The 17,465-nt window shown below is 46.4% G+C and overlaps 1 protein-coding gene across 4 annotated transcripts in view; it reads left to right on the forward strand.

Annotated features, from left to right (window-relative positions):
- The first annotated feature begins 4,205 nt into the window (after positions 1–4,205).
- TNFAIP8 (TNF alpha induced protein 8) overlaps positions 4,206–17,465 on the forward strand; it is a 34,620-nt gene continuing 21,360 nt past the window's right edge. Inside the window, exon 1 of one of the 4 annotated variants that reach the window (XM_048504281.1) lies at positions 4,206–4,317. Coding sequence is in view for 2 of the 4 variants with exons in the window: in XM_048504278.1 (XP_048360235.1) it covers positions 4,377–4,473 (97 nt within the window). In the remaining 2 variants the exon portion in view is untranslated. Of the gene's footprint in view, positions 4,318–4,342; positions 4,474–17,465 lie in introns of those variants that run through there. The other 3 variants (XM_048504283.1, XM_048504278.1, XM_048504282.1) reach the window with 3 other exon arrangements.

Consider the following 17,465-nt stretch of genomic DNA (forward strand, 5'->3'; position numbering starts at 1 on the left):
GAATTGGGTGAGTAGGCAACCAAGTGGCAAATTAAGTTCAAAATTGGTAAGGTACATTGGGATAAAAAATCCTAACTTTAAATATGTGCTGATTGGTTCTGAACTGGTTGAAACCAGAATTGAAAGAGAACTTGGGGTTCATCTTGGTTTCACCTGTACAGTCTCACATGGACAGAGACTGGATTTCCAAAGCTTCTAGAGCTCATCCTACCTCTGTTTTCCTACTGGAAGCATGGAGGGTGCTTCTCTGCAGCAACAACCACGCCCTGAAGAGAGACAGAGGCCCAAAAGTGAGGGAAGCGTGTTGCTGGAGAGCGGTTGTTTGATAGCTGTTGATGGCCTAGGTATTCCCCACCTCACTCACACGCACACCCAGGACTTTTACATCAAAAATCCTGTCAGGAAAATTAATATATATGCTGTCACCAAAATCTGAGGTAAAAATGGAATTTAAGAGAGGCGTTTGAAAGATTAAACAAAGCTAGATTTTATTTTACAAGCTTTCTCAAGTTGTTTCATAGAGGCACTTAACGGACTGGGCAGGCTCTTGGGTGGAAGGGCCAAAGCAGCCTGGCAGGGCAGTCATGGTCTGGAGGCAGGCCTTGAGCTGGAGGGGGAGGGGTGGATGCAGACAAGGAAGGTGGGGTGGAAGAAATTAGAGGCAGGGTTAAAATGAAGGAGAAAGTGGGGAGGAGGTTGTTGCATGTAGGGGGAAGAGATGAGGGAAGGATGGAGTAGGAGAGAGAGGTTCAGCCAAACCAGATGGAAGGAGAGCGAGAGTCAAAGGACGAGCCAAGAGTCAGGCCCAGAGAGGTTGAGCCCGGGCCTACCAAGCCTGAGGCCCACTCACCACGGGCTCAGGTCCAACCAGGGCCAGAGAACAGGCAAATGATTGCCCATGAAAGGGAGGAGGGACAACAGAAAGGCCAAACACCAGGCTGGCACAGGGGGCATTCCACACCCTGATGTTTGGTAACGACTCGACTAAACAGAAACTTACCCAATTTTTGCTGGCTCATTGAAATTCTGAAGTCACTTTTGCTGTAGCTGATTATCTTTCTGTCATATTTAAGGCGAGAACACATATGGACCTTTCTCCTCAACCAATCTGGAGCTGAATGGTTCTACTATACCAGGGGTCTGCAACCTGAGGCTCCGGAGCTGCATGCGGCTCTTTAAGCCTTATACTACGGCTCCACGTGGCCTGGAGGTCGGAGGGTAGCGTGGGCATGGGCATGTCCCTCCAGCCCTCCAGAGCAGGGCTGAAAGGAAAGGTGAGTGAAGGGGCCGAACCACAGGTGGCTCCATGAGTGAGGGGCCGCTTTTCGCATCCCCTCCACTCACCTCTCCTTCCAGCACTGCTCTGGAGAGACACGCCCACACTACACTCCGACCCCTGGAGATCAGACAGTAGGGTGGGCGTGTCCCTCCAGAGCAGCCGCCATCCCCCCTCTGCCCCCATTGGGCAGAAAGGGTTTCCCTGCCTGGCGCTGCTGCCTCCCGCAGCGTGAAAGGTGGTGGCACCAGGCAGGCTGTGGCCACCATCCCCCCTCTGCCCCACAGAGCAGAGGGGGTTTCCCTGCGTGGCACCACTGCCTCCTGCAGCACGAGAGGCGGCGGCACTGGGCAGGTCGCAGAAGCCATCCCCCCTGTGCTCTACAGCGCAGGCGACTGCCTGCTCTGTCAGAGGGGGTTTCCCTGCCCGGTGCCTCCGCCTCCCAGCACTGGAAGGAAAGGGGAGTGGAGGGGCCAAACTGGAGGCGGCTCCATAGATCTTTGGGGCGGTGGAAAACGGGTCCAAATGGCTCTTTGGATGGTAAAGGTTGCTGACCCCTATACTATACTATCTTACCTATCAACTAGTTTACTGAAAATTTTATTATTTATATCCTGGTCACTTGACCCAAGGTTATCCAATTAAAGATTTTCTGATTTGATTTGAAATAATATTGTTATTGATAAAAATAAGAATGTGCAATGTATGTGGGCAAACATACATGCCGCTTTCCTTCTTGAAGGCTACTCCACTCTTGCACCATGCAATGGTTACTAATGAAACTGTAATACCAGTCTTCCTAAAAGGAAGAAAGAAAATTACCATCTAAATTCAGTATCAGTATAACAAGTCCTATAGATACCAGCCTTCTCAGCAGATTCAACAAGGCTCATTCCATCGCTCTTCTTCCATAAACCATCAGGGTAAGTGTTCACATTTCAGATAGAAGGGGAAAGCAAGGTGCCTGATCTCCTAGGAACCAACCACCTCAGAGCAGACTTTTTGGATGACTAGGTTATCACATTTTGCCGACAACTGGAAGTCAGTCACTCATGACAATTGACTATTCAATATTTAAAAGACATGGTTATGTTTTGGAATTCAAGTTTGTACCTCACTGTCTTTCACCACCCATTCATTAAATGTTCACACCTCCTGAATTGGAGCAAGAAGTGCCTGAATTGCTGGCTAAGGGTGCTATCTAACAACTCTCCCCTGGGGATAACCATAGGGGATTTTACTCCTGAAACTTCCTGATAGGTAAGAAAGGAGGTGGAAAGAAATCAATTATGGATCTCAGGGAACTCAATAAACACCTGAGGGTCCAAAAATGTAGAATGCTTTCCCTGTCCAAAATATAGCCATTGCTGCATAAAGGGATGTGGTTTGCTGTCCTTGATCTTTAGGATTTGTATTTCCATATTTCAATACATGAGGCATGTAGACAATTCCTAAGATTCAAATGTAGCCAATCTTATAAATATGTGGTTGCCATTTGGTGTGGTGGCTGCCTCAAGAATATTTACTGGATGCTTTTCAGTAATAGTAGCCCACTTTAGACTAATAAAGTATAGCCCCCATCTCCTATTAGCTCCCATTGGAAACAATGGGGGATGGGGGCACTGCCTGTGGGAGTCCATAACTTTGGACCCCCTCAACCAAACCTCATCAACTCTGGGTGGTATCATCTCCTAAAGATACTCTGAAATGTTGGTGCTGCTAGAATAAAAACTGCGCCCCCTGCAGGCAAAAAACTGAAAAAACACTAAAAATACAAAAAACACATACAGTGGAACCTCAGTTTTAGTTGGTAATCCGTCTGAAAAGAATGGATGAAAACCGAAACTGATGAAAACTGAGGCAAACTTTTCCACAAGAATCAATGTAAATCCAATTAATCTGTTCTAGGCACTCCAAAAAAACATACCAAAAACACATTTTTTGGTGAATAAACATAATGTTTAATGCTGAAAACAGTAACAAACAATAACACTAGGACCAGCTTCAGAGCCAGGCCAGTGGACCAATGTCACACCAGAAAGCTGTCCAAAGAGGTCTGTTTCTGATGCCTCTTTAAGATTTGTCTGAAATGGGGCAAGACATTGTCATTAAACAAGTTGCAGACATGGCCTGCAACAGCTTTGTCTGGGTGATTTTTCTCCACAAACCCCTGCACCTTACTCCAAATTGATGAAAACCGAGGCAAATCGATGAAAACCAAAACAAATTTTTCACTGAAAAAATTGATGAAAACCGAAGGCAATGAAAACCAAGGTTCCACTGTACATGAATTTTTGTGTGCGCCCGGTGCAACGCGCACCCCCTGGTCCCCTTGTAGCTTCGCCTCTGGAATTACCCACTCTAAGGGCTGTCAGAGACTTTTAAAAAATGGTTCCCTCTTTGCCTTCCCTAAATAGCTAAAGTGATGAAGCCGAAAAGAAGAGCACAAAAAATAAAAGGTAATAAGAGAAGATGAGAATCTCAGATACGTGCAAACAGGAGTAGAAAAGACGGTTCCCAAGCTATTAAACTTCTAAACTTGAGAATATCCATTCTTTCGCCTTGACATATGTTATGTATCAGTTAGCACCTCAATAAATGACCAGTGCTTATTCGCTCCCAAATTTCCATGGATTAGAGCCCACTTGGACAGAAGCACAGAAACTGAAGTGAGAATAGGCATTTAAAACGGCCCAAGACTATTTCTTTTTGGCTGCAGCTGGACTCTTCCACTCTTCTTAAAGAAAAAGAGCAACACGTTAAAGACAAGGACCCGCTCTCCTCCTGCCACCCAGCGCACCTTTCAAACTTGCAGCAACTTTCCCTTGGTGCCCAGCCCAAGAAGCCCCACCCACCTTCGCCTCTGATTATCTATGATTGGTCCAAAGCCTCTAACTCTCCAACCTCGCTTTCTTCTGGCCCCGCCTGTCCCTACTCTCCCGTTGGTCCAAGCTCTCCTCGGGCCTTTGGAGTATACAGACCTGAAAGTGCCAAGAGGCTGTCGGGTTTTCTCACGCTCTTTGCCTTCCGCAGGATACAGAGTGAGTGACGTCGAGAGCGAGACCCTGGGTGGCTGGCTTATGGGGGAGGATTCGGAAGCATGCGTTTGTGTCTGGGAATGCTTTCTGTTGGGGAGAGCAAGAAAGAGAGCGCCTGCCCGGGTAGACTTCTCTCCCCCTTTCGGGTGAGGGTGAGAGGTGAGCGACTAGCTTTCTTCTGCTAAGCAGGCTCTCTGCTCTTGCTTTTCAGCAGCGCGGCTTCCTTCTCCGCGTGCTCAAGGGCTCGAACTTGTGTTCCGTGCCCCTGCCCAGAGCTGCCTGGTCCTCTGGCCAACCCACGCGAACAATTACTTGGGGCGACTCAAAGGGGAGAGCGCCGGCTGCAGAGGTTCCGTTCACCGCCAGACTGGGAGGGTGCGGGAGGAAGATGGCAGAAATACACTGAATGGGGATCTGGGCGCCCTCTCAGCGATCCTGGTTGTGGAGGAGGGTTGCAAGAGCCTGATGCAGAGATGACTTTCCAACAAGAAGAAGCGAATTCTCTCCAGGGTTGACCCTGGCCCCTCTTGTAAACATTAACCAGGGAGATCACCCCAAGTCCTGTAGTGTGGCAGATGGTATTTGGGGGGGGGGGGGGGCACCCAGTGTGACTCTGAAAGCATATTGTTTATGCTGCTGCTGCACCCTAATTTTCTGTTCCATGCTCTGAACTTTTCTGCTCCACTCTGGGGTTCACTGAGGACCTGAATCGATCCTCTAAATTGGATTTATCAGGCTGTTGTTTTCCCCTGGAAACCAATGGGAAGACCCCTGTAAATTTGAAGGGGAATCTCTGTGCAGGAGTGCAGCTGTAGTATTTAAAGTATCTGAAAGTTAGTGTTGTTCATTTGTTTGTCGCAGTCAAATAGTGTAAAACTTAAGAATTGCCAGCTTCTGATCTATCTACTGGAGCAAACTTTTAAAAAAATAGAAATCTGAATTGTATTTGTCTTACAAGGTGATCCAGAAATCTTGGTTAATCGTAAATGTAAATAGTAGTATGTCTATGAAAATAGTATGGGCATAAAAGCAATAATCAGATTTTGTTTTTCTCTATTGTGATCTCAGTGATATAAGTATGGGGGGGGATTCCAAAAGAAGTATTGTTTCAAGTTATTAAAAATATAAACAATTTAAGTGAACTAAAAGCAGGAAATGGTACCCAACAGTTCTGGCAGTTGGACAAAAAATGAATTATTAATGAATTTCCTGAGAGCAATGAGGATTCCAAGGTAATTGCTGCTGTTTAAGTTCTAGACAAATCACATTTGTGATGCTTCATGACATTTGATAGTACGTAACAATAACAGTGTATCATTCAACTGATTTTGAAGTTAGTAATGTGAAGATGACAATTATGGGGAAGGTTTCATGGGCTGTTCCTGTGGTAGAATTGGAAAAATATGGATTCAGTTGTACCAGTGTTTTAGATAACAAACATTCAAACAGGAAAAGAGAAGAGGAGAAGGCATTGACAGGAAAGATGAGAGTTACAGTGGCAAGCAGCAGTTAAATCTACATTGCTCTCCACCCACATTTTAAGAGGAGCATGGAGGAACAAGTTTACCAGGGAAGCATAGCCACCCTGTCGCCTTTAAGCATTAAAGCCAGGCTCAGCTCATAGCCCATCCTGTGAGCTGAGGAGGCCTCCTCTCACCTCTAAGTTCCTTCTGTCTGCTTACCTTCTCCGAGTTGACTCATGAGGGAGAATCCCATCAACTTGCTGGGTAGGTTCACCACTGTTCCCCGTTCCTTTCACCCATCAAGAGTTTTGTGTAGGGTTATTTAACAGTCTTCATCCTCTCTTATTTACCTTCCCAGCCTGCCTGCAAATCCCCCTCCCTAGGACAAGAAGCAGGGGCTCCCCCTCCTCCTTGTCCATCTTCAGCACTGCGACCTTAGCGGCAGCTAAGTTCCTGGCTTACCCACCTGAAGTGGCAGTTCTTGTTCCTCTGCACCCTCTTTTAGCATCACTACCTTATCGTTGGGGGATTAATTCCAGTCCTCCTCCCCGCCCACCAGCTGGCCTTCAGAGGATAGGAAAAGGTGAGCTGTATCTGGGCCAAGGCTGGTAAGTTACTTCATGTGCCTCAAAAGTGGTGGCAACTCCTCTGGCTGCCCAGCAACTTTGCCACCTTGATAGAGTTTCTACCATAATGAGCAAAAGGGATGGTACACAACCACAAGGTAGTAAAGAACAAAATTGTACCACAATGCTGACAAAATAAAACCTCCAACTGGAGTGCAATAACAAACTTTTTACTTATACATTTCATTACAATCTTAAATGGAAATGTGCACAAGATTACAAGTATGTAACAAACCAGTCTTCTTTACAAGAACAAGCTAGCCGGAAATCTAGACTCAATGCTGACCTCTTAATGCAACTTCAAGGCTCATTCTATAAAGATGATAATAAAAATGCAAATAAATAGAACAGTCCAAAAGGAAACCCCTAGCCCCAAATGTACATTTTTATACTTACAAACTGATTGATACTAAGAAACACAACTTGTTACAATGAAATAGGATAATCTACAAAAAAACAAACAGTATATAAAAATACAATCAATTTATAACCAAGATCCATTATGTAAACAAAAAAATTGAATATAAAATATATAATAATAATATAATAGCATAATAAAAATAAGGCATTTGTCATGGATGGTATTTGTGCTTTCACAAGCAATACTCTTTTGGAGGGATTTAATCCCCATTTCATTTTTAATGAGCCACGGGTGCTCCCGGGCTCCACTGCAACCACCAAGGGCCACAGAATAGCTAGATGTGTGCTCCACTTGCCCAGAAAATAGTCTTTTGGGGGGGGGGATTTAAACACCCCAATGGGATTTTTTAAATATTTCAGGTCTTTTTAGAGTCAGGGTGGTCCTGATCACAGATTTAGACATCCATAGATGGCGGTCACACTTGTTTATTAGACATATAGCTGTTCTAAAGGTGTAACATAACTTATTAAAATTCTTTTGGTATATTTAACCTTTAATGCTGTTGAGGTCATCTGCCAGAGGAATTGTGTTGAGACAGGTGATGGAGCAATCCTAAGCAAGTCTATTCAGAAGTATTTTATTCAATGGGATTTATTCCTAGGAAATGTTCTTACGATCGCAACCAGTGTTTGCTTACTAAGTTTGTCTTCACAGAGTTCACCATATTAAAACAAGTCATTTTCTGTCCTTTAAAACAAATATTGACATAATAATCAAACCAAATATGTGTATGACATATTTGTTTAATATTTATTCTTTACAGTGGTGTAGGCATGTGCATGAGCTTGAAGCATAGCTCATGCATTGTGATTTGTGCAGTGCATTAAAATGTTCTGGTGGAGTGCTCTGTTGCCTGACATCCTATGTCAAATTCCTGCCTCCAACTTGGATGAAGGCAGTCATTTTAAACAAAACTGAAACAGCCTAGATCAGTTTCCAGCATGGTAACCATTCTCTGTGCAATCTATTCCAAAAGCAATCTATCCCAAAGTGACTAAAATTCATTAACAGAAGTTACATTTTGAGATTTTTGTGAATTGGCAAATGAAACAAATGTTCATAGATTCGTTTCATTCTATTTTTTTGTTAATCTGCAATAGCGCAATTAACTATTCTTCAGCAAATATTCTTCAGTATGAAGAATAAATGTTTCTTTTACAGTTTGGATTGGTTTAGAGAATAATTTATCTGCTGTCAGATTTAATTAGATAAGAGCTTTGAGCTTTGGACAAACATTTTTGCTGAGTTCATTCAGTACTGAAAATGGGAGAAGTTTTGCCACTGTAAGAGGTTTCGGCTGGTATTTTGTTTGAATTCTTGTAAAATTTTCTAATTGGATACAGTCCTCTGCAACCATCACCACCTATATTTTCCAGAGGTATGTTCTGTGAATATCCTTGTGCTAAATTATCATATTTTGTCATCTTTCTGCACTTCTCTGTGCATGTGCAAAGAGAGGAAGAAGACTCCATTCACTTGAGATCTGAATGTTCATTATCAGCAGGTCCCCTGTATAGCAGCAAAAAAATGGTTGCTCTATAGGGGTGTGTGCCCCAGTGATTGGTAGGGACTTGCACCTTAATTATCTGTTCCATAAATTAAAAAAGATGGGATCCATTATTCTGTATTTGGGACTCTTCCTGGCATGATGGAATGGACATTTTTGAAGCAAATGACACCAGAATGGCAGAGAACCTAGTTCTGTTTGTCCACTAAAGACTGCCCAAGTTTCAAATGAATTGGATCAAGGGCCCCATGCCCCAGCTGTCCTGTTATCTCCATTGTTTGCTATGGGGAAAAAATCCATGCTTTATCCAGGGTAAAAAGGCCAATAGCCACAAAAGCAACCACTGGCCAAAAGTCCCCAAAACCAACAAGCCTAACAGAACAATGTGAAATGAAAGAATCCAAGTAGAACAGAGTGACACAACCAACACAACCAGTATCTTGCTTGGGGTGGGGGTGTTCATCACATCTTGCTTGTGCATACCTTTTGTTCTGAAAAATTGATTTCCAGAACAGAACAGACATGTGAGCAACCATGTCCAAGATGGACTAGATACCCCTGTGTATGTCATTGCTTATAGGTTTCGACCAGGAATATTTCATTAAGTTTAAGAGGCTGTTATGTAAATGTAGTGGTTAGACCAGGGGGACAGCTGTTTCAAATGTGTGGGTGTTTTAGGAATGTTGAGAAAGTACACTGGTTGCCATCATAAAATGATAACTCTGGGGGATAGGATCAGTAGTTTGGAGAAGAGATACAATGTTGTTTTGGTTTCCAAAGAAAAGAGAAAGTTTCCTCTTCACAAGGAGAGACTACCACGTGCAGAGACATAAGGCTGTGATCAAGTAATGGGGTGTTGTTGTAACATGCCTGCCTGGAATGAGCCTTGCCTTTTGCTATTCAGTTAACTGCTAGGAGTGGCCTGAATCTCCCTGTTTTTTCGTTCTGCTTCTTTCATGACCGCAAGACTAAGGAAACAGAAGGATATCAAGAAACACATTGGTGGGTCTGATGGTGGGGGGTCACTAGATGGAATGCCATATTGCAGCCAGGAAGCCCAGGATTCAACTCCCCTTCAGCCAATGAAGGCCAATGGAAGATCTTCAGGGGTAGGGAACCTGCGGCTCTCCAGATGTTCAGGAACTACAATTCCCATCAGCCTCTGTCAGCATGGCCAATTGGCCATGCTGGTAGGGGCTGATGGGAATTGTAGTTCCTGAACATCTGGAGAGCCGCAGGTTCCCTACCCCTGTCTTAGGTGAATGATTCTTTGTAATCAATTGTCCTCTTTAGAAACAGTGAACTGAGTTGTAAATGCCTAGGTTTCCAGTTGAATTAATGGAGAAGGGGTTTCTCATAAAGAGTATTTGCCTTAGCTAAATAGTTGGAAAGGAGTTCAGGGAAAAGTGTTGTGTGTCTGGTGAGGTATATAGTTGTATATTTTTGTTGGTTAGCTTGTGGACCAATGTTTTTTTTTTGCAAGCTGAAGAAATTAGAATTGATGTGCTATTCAAATGGAGAGGGGAAGGTATAGTTCAATTTGCATTACAGAAACAGGTGGCAAGCATTTTGTTTGTGGTAGGTGTAGTTCATGTTACTTCAAGAATAAACAGCTGATTAGATGACAATGCAAATAGGCTTTTCCTTTTATAGCTAGTTGTGTAGGTTTTTCCATAACAGGTTTTGGAACTAGTTTGGAAGAGTAAATGTACTTGCCAGTTTTAGCATATTGTGAAAGCTGTTAACTGGGCAACTTTCATTCTGGAATGTAAAAGGTGGAATGAAAAAGACCACTGGAGCATAAGGCCATTGTCTAGACTGAATATTCTGTAAGTAGCAACTCCCTTCCCCCCAAAAAAAATTATGTTTGAACAAAAAACCTCCAACTAGTACAAGAAGTTCCACCAGGACCTCCTCGTCAATATTGATACTGTGGACATTGATACAATATTGATCCTGCAGTTCCTCCCGGGGCCCCCTTTGGGGGGGGGGGAGGTTAAATCTTTGAACCATTGAATATACATAGCTACAGAGAAATTCAGCTAGGTAGCATTGAAGCAATGAAGCATCAATTCTACAAATAACAAAAAAAGTGGAAAAAAACACTTCACAGTGACCATGAATTGTTTCAAGGGCGTGAGTGTGGACAAACATTGTGGTAAAGGGAGGGGGAATCAAAAACGTTTGCAAACATTTTAGGCAGAGGTGGGATCCAGATGGTTCGCTGGAACCTGTAGCTAATTTTTTTCTAGTTCGCAGAACCGATTGTTACCAGCCTGGCCTCTCTGCCCCTCCCTTAAAACCCAAGCTCTTAAAGGGAAAGCACCTTTCCCTTTAAGAGAACTTTTCCTCTTAAGATGACCTTTCCCTTTAAGGGCAATTCCCCATCACATTCTGTTGAGCTCGACTTGTGTCCGCCTGATTTTTCTTCATGAATTCAACTCGGCTGTCTGTCCTCACAGCGACCAAGCTCGGGCTGCCACGAAAAGTTGGTTAATCCGCACATTGCCATGCTCGGCTCTCCTTACCTGAGCTCAGTGGGTGGGGTCGACTCTGTGCGTCATCCACCCCTCTGCCCCGATTGGTTCCCTTTCCCATGACGGGAAACTTGAAAATCCTTTTGTTCTGTGCGTGTCGCAAGGTCGGAGGAAGTTTATGACACCGTCGCGAAGTCGCTACTTTACGTGCTTCTACACAAACAGGCTGGTGAACCATCGTGGATCCTGAATTGGAGGGGCTCTTTGCCACCTTGTGATACCCTTTCATACCTCTCCCTCCCTCCCTCCCTTCCTTCTGGAGTAATCATCCTCCAGCCATTCTGGGTGGTTCTGCAACCACTTTCCTTGGTGTCCTCTCCTTCCACCTTTCGGGAAGGATGCTGTTGTCTGAATGGGAAACAACAGCCAAACAGCAGCCCCCCCCCCCCAAGTCTCTGTACCATGCGCACACACTTTAATCTTTTAAGAATGGGAATTAATGTGACACGAAAGCATGTTTTGATTCGCTATCGACTCAAATTGCTGTAATCTGTACCCAGCATTCCAGCAATAAACTAAAGAGACAGGACTCATTTGCCAGTGAGAAAGTGCGGTGAGAAAGTGAGTGTGGAAGACTGGCAGCGGTGCCTAATTGGAATTAAAACACCAATTCATCATTTAATATAGGCATTCCCTCTTCCAGAGATTTCTGTTTGAACCAACAAACCACAGAACAAGCTGTCACAAGTTACAGTCCCCTGCTTCGTTTCAATCCAGCAAATGCTTTTCGGGCGCTGTGAGTTTCCAGCTGTGTGCCTGCACACAATGGTCGATTATGATCGGCTGGCCAAAAGCGCGCTGTGATTGGTTCAAGGGAAACTAAGCCCTGATTGGGCAGAGACAGAAACAACACGATTGGCTGGAGGGGCGAGTCGAGCTCAGCACAGTCCACGCAAGTTGAGCTGGACACGAGTTCACCCAGAAAGTACTAGGTCACCGCGCGGATCGAGAAAACCCGGCTTAGGCGAGTCGAAGGAGAGTCAGACTTGCGTCGACATGTATGCCAGTGCGGACAACCCGAGCTGGACACAAGTCGAGCTCAGCTGGAATTCGCTGTGCAGAAACGCCCTAAGAGAACTTTTCCTCTTAAGATGACCTTTCCCTTTAAGAGCTTTAAGGGAGAGATGTAGGCAAGCCTGGAAAGTGGAGCTTGCTACCTGTAACTGAAGCAGATCCTCCAAAAGTGAGGGAGAGTGGGGGTGTGTGTGGAACAACCCAGGCAGTTGGTGGCTGGGCAGAACCCTTTCCTCTCCCCACAACCATCCCAAAAGGCCAGCTGGGCCCTTGGGGGGAGGCCAGCAGAAGCCTTCCCTCTCCAGCCAACCACCCCAAAAAGCTAGCTAGGCCCTGGGGGGGGGGGCTGGTAGAAGCCTTCCCTTCCCCCGCCACCCCATTTCCCCAACTCCTAGCCTCCCCTTGCCTCCCTCCCTTCCAACTAGCTCAGCTGGCATTGTTCTGAGAGGTGGTGATTTTGAGAGTTCAAAAATCATGAGGATTCACGAGGATCTGTGTTTTCCAAGCAGGTTTTTGCACCACTGCTGTGCCACAGAGCATGGGATGTGTGATCGTTGGGTTCAGGCACATTGCCAGGGGCTGCGATGTGCTGGTGATTTTGGGGTGACCAAGTGCAAAAATCAGGAGGATCCATGAGGATCTATGTGTTTTAACTGCATTTCTGTGCCACTGTGGTGGCACAGAGCATGGGATGCAGGATTATTGTATTCAGACATGCGTCTAGGGGTATGAGCTGTGATGTGCAGGTGATTTTGGGGTGACCAAGTGGAAAAATCCATGCTGGGAAAGCGAAAATGGCCAGCCAAGTGGATCCACGAGGATCCATGTTTTTCAAGCAGATTTTTGCGCCACTGGGATGTATGATTGTTGTGTTCAGGCATGTGGCTGATGGCTGGAGTTATAATGTGCTGGTGGTTTTGGGATGATTTAGTGCAAAAATCATGAGGACCTGTGTTTTTCAAGCAGGTTTTTTCATGAATATTTTAAAACGTTCTTATAACAATCTAGTTTTGTGCACCTCTTTTTTGTACTTATTTAAGTATTAACTATATGAAATAAACTACCTTTCAGTATGTCTTTTTCTATACTTAAAACGGTCATTAGGGCAGCAAACTGGTCATTAAATTATTTGAATCCCACCACTGGAAGTTCGGAACTGGCTGTTAAATTATTTGAATCCCGTCACTGATTTTAGGTGACTTGTACAGAAAGGACCACTGTGTACCACAATGAAATTTCCAGGCACCATGGTCACCTCCAGCCAGTGACGTAGGTTTAGATATTTTATGGGGTGGGTTCGGGGGTGGGGCTCAGGGGGCAGGGCCATGCTCACACCCACCCTTCTGGGGGTATCCTGGCCTTCTGAGATCCCTCCGTTCCAGAGCCTGCCCTCTCCTGGCTCCACCCCCAAAATCTCTAGCACTTGCAACCCTGGAGGGTGGCTATTCTACCTTTCTCAGTACCCTCCCCCTTTCCCAAACTCCTCTCCCAAATATCCAGGGATTTCTCTCCCTGGGGCCAACAAAGTAACCGACTGCCACTCCCCGCTCCGCCACTGGTGCTCTTGGGCTTTCCTTTGCAGCTTGGTCTACTTGGCAGGGTTGTTGTGAGACTCAGCAGTAGCGCCACCTGCTGGTCTAGCAGGGGAAGGGGTTCCTGTGGGGCCTGGATGGCAGCTGCCTGCCAGGGCCTGCCGAGCCCGCTTCCTCCTCCTGCTCCCTCCCGGGCTGGCCATTTTCGCTTTCCCAGCATGGGAGTTCCATTCTGTTTCGTTCCACCTCTGGGAGCGGGGGGGGGGGGGTTGCTTGTCCTGGCACAGGGGGAGTGGGCACCTGCGCTCCGGGCGAGTAAGTTATCCAGCCCGCCAAGCAAGATCCACTGCTGTTGGCGCCTACCTGGAAGTAAGCAGCTGCCCCCTCCCATGTCTCCGGGGAAGCCTCCTCGGCAGTAAGGGTGCCCACAGGATCGCGGGGTGGGGCCCGGGCAAAGTGCTTTGGGGCCCTGGATTGTGCCCCTGGGAAGAGGGGTGGGCCAGCCCCACATCAGCTGCCCCTCCAGATAGCCTTTTCCCAAACAGACCGCCCCGATCCTCCACTGCGAGCCTTTCCATAGGATGCCTCTGTGTGCCAGCCTGCGCCTTTCTGAGCCAGAGCGCCTTTCCGACGTGCAGGGGGGACGGAGTCCCATATCCAGGTGGGGGTTGTCAGGGGCAGAGCCCCGCCCTGCAGAGGGGCAGGGGGCGCTCAAGCAAGCCAGACATGTAAGGGGGGGGTTGAATCTGTGAGTCCCCCCTTACCTACGTCCTTGCCCCCAGCCCTGGAGAAAAGAAATTCAGATATTTGTAAATATTATGAGGCAAAACATCCACTTTGTAATGTCTCGCTGCAGCAAATGAAGTTCTGTAAAATAGATTTTGTGGGTTCTTATCTTATAAATTCCTTATATTTTCAAGGAATGGTATTCCTTATGAAAATTAACTCATGTTTGTTTGGCATTGTGAAGTATATGCTAAGAAGACAAGTTGTGGCATTAGTTTAATTGCCGTAGAATGGTATTATTAACTTGAATATGGGAGGAAGGGTTTGGGAGAAAATGCCAGTGACACATTTGCCTCTTTTTCACAAAAGCTGGGGCGGAGGAGGCCAAAGGAGATAATTTCTGATCACCCTAAACTGATCATTTGATAAACCCCGATCTTTTAGAATAGGAAAGAGGTCACCTGCTACTTTTTTCTCTTGAAACAAAGCTTAAAAATGGTGTAGGGGGCAGAACTGGGGTGACTTCCATCCCAGACCAGGACCAGATTAAGGCATGCTGGGGCCTAGACTACATCAAACGTTATTAAAAATGGTAATTTAGTAATTTTTGTGGTTAGAGGCCCCTCATAAACCTAAAGCCCTAAGCTTACTGCATACCATATCTATTGCTAGGGCTTCCCACTTTACAAGGCTGAATAGTACAACACACATACCTAACTGCTGAACTTAACTTGGACTTGGAGGGGTGAGGAAGTTTTGAGGACTTTTCTCCAAACCACACTGTGATAGGAAAACAGAAGTAAGTTGACTATCCCTTCTAAACTCACTGCAGTGATCTCCCAGTTGCCAACAAGTCACATGTATATCAAGAGTAACATCATTTTACTACAACCATTATGTATAAAAGTTGGTATACAGAGGTTAGCATAAAAAAAGTGGAAGACTCCAGCAAACTAGATCCAAATTAATGATTCAGTGAAAGTGGTTGTTGAAGAAAAACAGCTTTGATTATTTATTTTCAGAAATGAAACAACTATGTGCCAAACTAACACGAAAAACTTATGATTTGCTCATGCAACCCCATGAGAAGGGGGAAAGCTGCAATAGGAAATCTGTGGGCCTCTTGACAGGGCAATTCCCTGTAAAATACATTCTGCTCTTAGGAAGTGCCCCAGTTACCAGTTGTAAGGAAAACCAAACACTCCTAGGATGCATGCTGTGACATATATGGCATAAAGCCGTGGCTCTCAACCAAGGAATAAATATGGATAAGCTGGAATATGGGTTTTCATGTCTTAGCTTATTTTGTACTTCATTTCTCTTCCTGAAGGTGTTATTTCCCTAGTAAACACCGACCTTTTAGATGATGCTAATGATCCTCTGAAGATGCCAGCCACAGATGCAGGCGAAACGTCAGGAGAGAATGCTGCTAGAACACGACCATACAGCCCGGAAACCACACAGCACCCAAGTGATTCCGGCCGTGAAAGCCTTCGACAATACATTGATGCTAATATATTTTCCAGCTAGGGGTGACACCAGTGGGATTCTATTTATCTACCAGTTTGGTAGATTTCCCCCCTCCCGCTGCCCCCCTTCCCGGCCTCACACTTAACCTGGCTGCTGTGGAAGGGGCCAGGCTTCTATCACTGCCAGGATCCGCCTTTTACCTTTTTCCACTGCAAGGCTTCCCCGGGGGTCTGAAAGGCCCCAGGGCTGGAAGCAAATGGCCTTTCAAAGCCCTGGAGAAGCATGGTGCCTCGGCTCCAGGTTTCTCTGGAGCTCTAATGGCCCCCTAGCTTTCACGGCCAGGGCAGGAAGCGAGGGGCCATTCAAAGCCCTGCAGAAGCCGGCTGCCAAAGCAGCAGGCTTCTCTGGAGCTCTAACAGCCCCCTCACTCCCGCTGCCATGGTGGGAAGAGAGGGACTGTTCAAAACCCCGCAGAAGGCTACTGCTTCGACAGCAGGCTTCTGTGGTCCTCTAACAGCCCCCTCGCTCCAGCTTCTGGGGCAGGAAGTGAGGGGCCATTCAAAGCCACGCAGAAGGCTGCTGCCTATGCAGCAGGCTTCTGTGGGGCTCTAACAGCCCCCTCGCTCCCACGGCCCGGGCGGGAAGAGAGGGACTGTTCAAAGCTCCGCAGAAGCCTGGTGCCTAGGCAGCAGCCTTCTGCATGGCTTTGAATGGCCCCTCTCTTCCCACCAGGCCAGCGGGAAAGAGGGGGCTGTTAGAGCCCCGTAGAAGCCTGGTGCCTCGGCTCCAGGCTTCTCCGGGGCTCTAACAGTTCACTCGCTTTTCCTTCCCTGGGGTGGTAGGATGCAGCCAGTTCAGCGAACCAACTCTAATTTAGCTACCGGTTCTGCTGAACCGGTGCGAACTGGCTGAATCCCACCTCTGGTTGACACCCTCCAGGTAGCACCTGGAGATCTTCTTCTATTACAATTGATTTTCTGACTACCAAGATCAATTCCTCTGGAGAAAATTCTTGGAGGATGGTCTCTATAACATTACACTCTGCTGAAGCCCCTCCCCTCCACAAACTCCATTTTTTACACTCGAAATCTCCAGATATTTTTCAACCCCGAACTGGGAATCCTATTTCAGGATCCTGTATGACTGTGGATATCTGTCTCCATGAAAGGTGGACCTAACCATCCACACTCCTACTTGCTACAAATCCAAATGTGAAGCTAGTATGGGAAGTAAACAGTGGAGAAAGATCCATCACTGTGAGTGCATTCTCCTTGTGCAAGCATGGGATCCATTAAGTATAGCATCTGCCTGGCTGCTACTTTGTGAATTTTAAAAAATCCTTCGCAATGGGACTATGGGCAGGGAACAGATGTTTCTTCAAATATTCTTCAGACTCTAGTGACAGCAGAGTAGATGGGATTTTCCTCCCCACTTAGTCATACAAATCCCCTCTTGTGTATTCTAAAGGCAATCTTTTTCCACAGAGCATAGAGAACAAGTTTCTATGCGGGTACATTGTGTAGGGGTGAGCCCGCGAACCCAGCAGAACCGTAGATAGAGCGCCTGGAATGCCGGTGCCAGCTACGGCCTTCTGGGCGCACACGCTCCCCCAACCCCCGCTCCCCCGTGAGTCACGGGTCATGAACTGCCTGACTCGCGGTCACCAGGTGTCCCATACAAAGGGACAAAAGGGCCCCTGCCCTTAGGTGAGGATTACCCAGACGTAGATGCTTCCTCCTGCACATAGCAGCCCGATGAGATCATACATCACATGATGATCTCCCGTTCTCCCGATCTCCCGACCTCCCGCTCTCCCGCCTGTCCGACCCCTTTACACGCCCCTAGTGAAACCCTA

This window comes from Sphaerodactylus townsendi, linkage group LG07, assembly GCF_021028975.2.
Source record: "Sphaerodactylus townsendi isolate TG3544 linkage group LG07, MPM_Stown_v2.3, whole genome shotgun sequence".
NCBI lineage: Eukaryota > Metazoa > Chordata > Lepidosauria > Squamata > Sphaerodactylidae > Sphaerodactylus > Sphaerodactylus townsendi.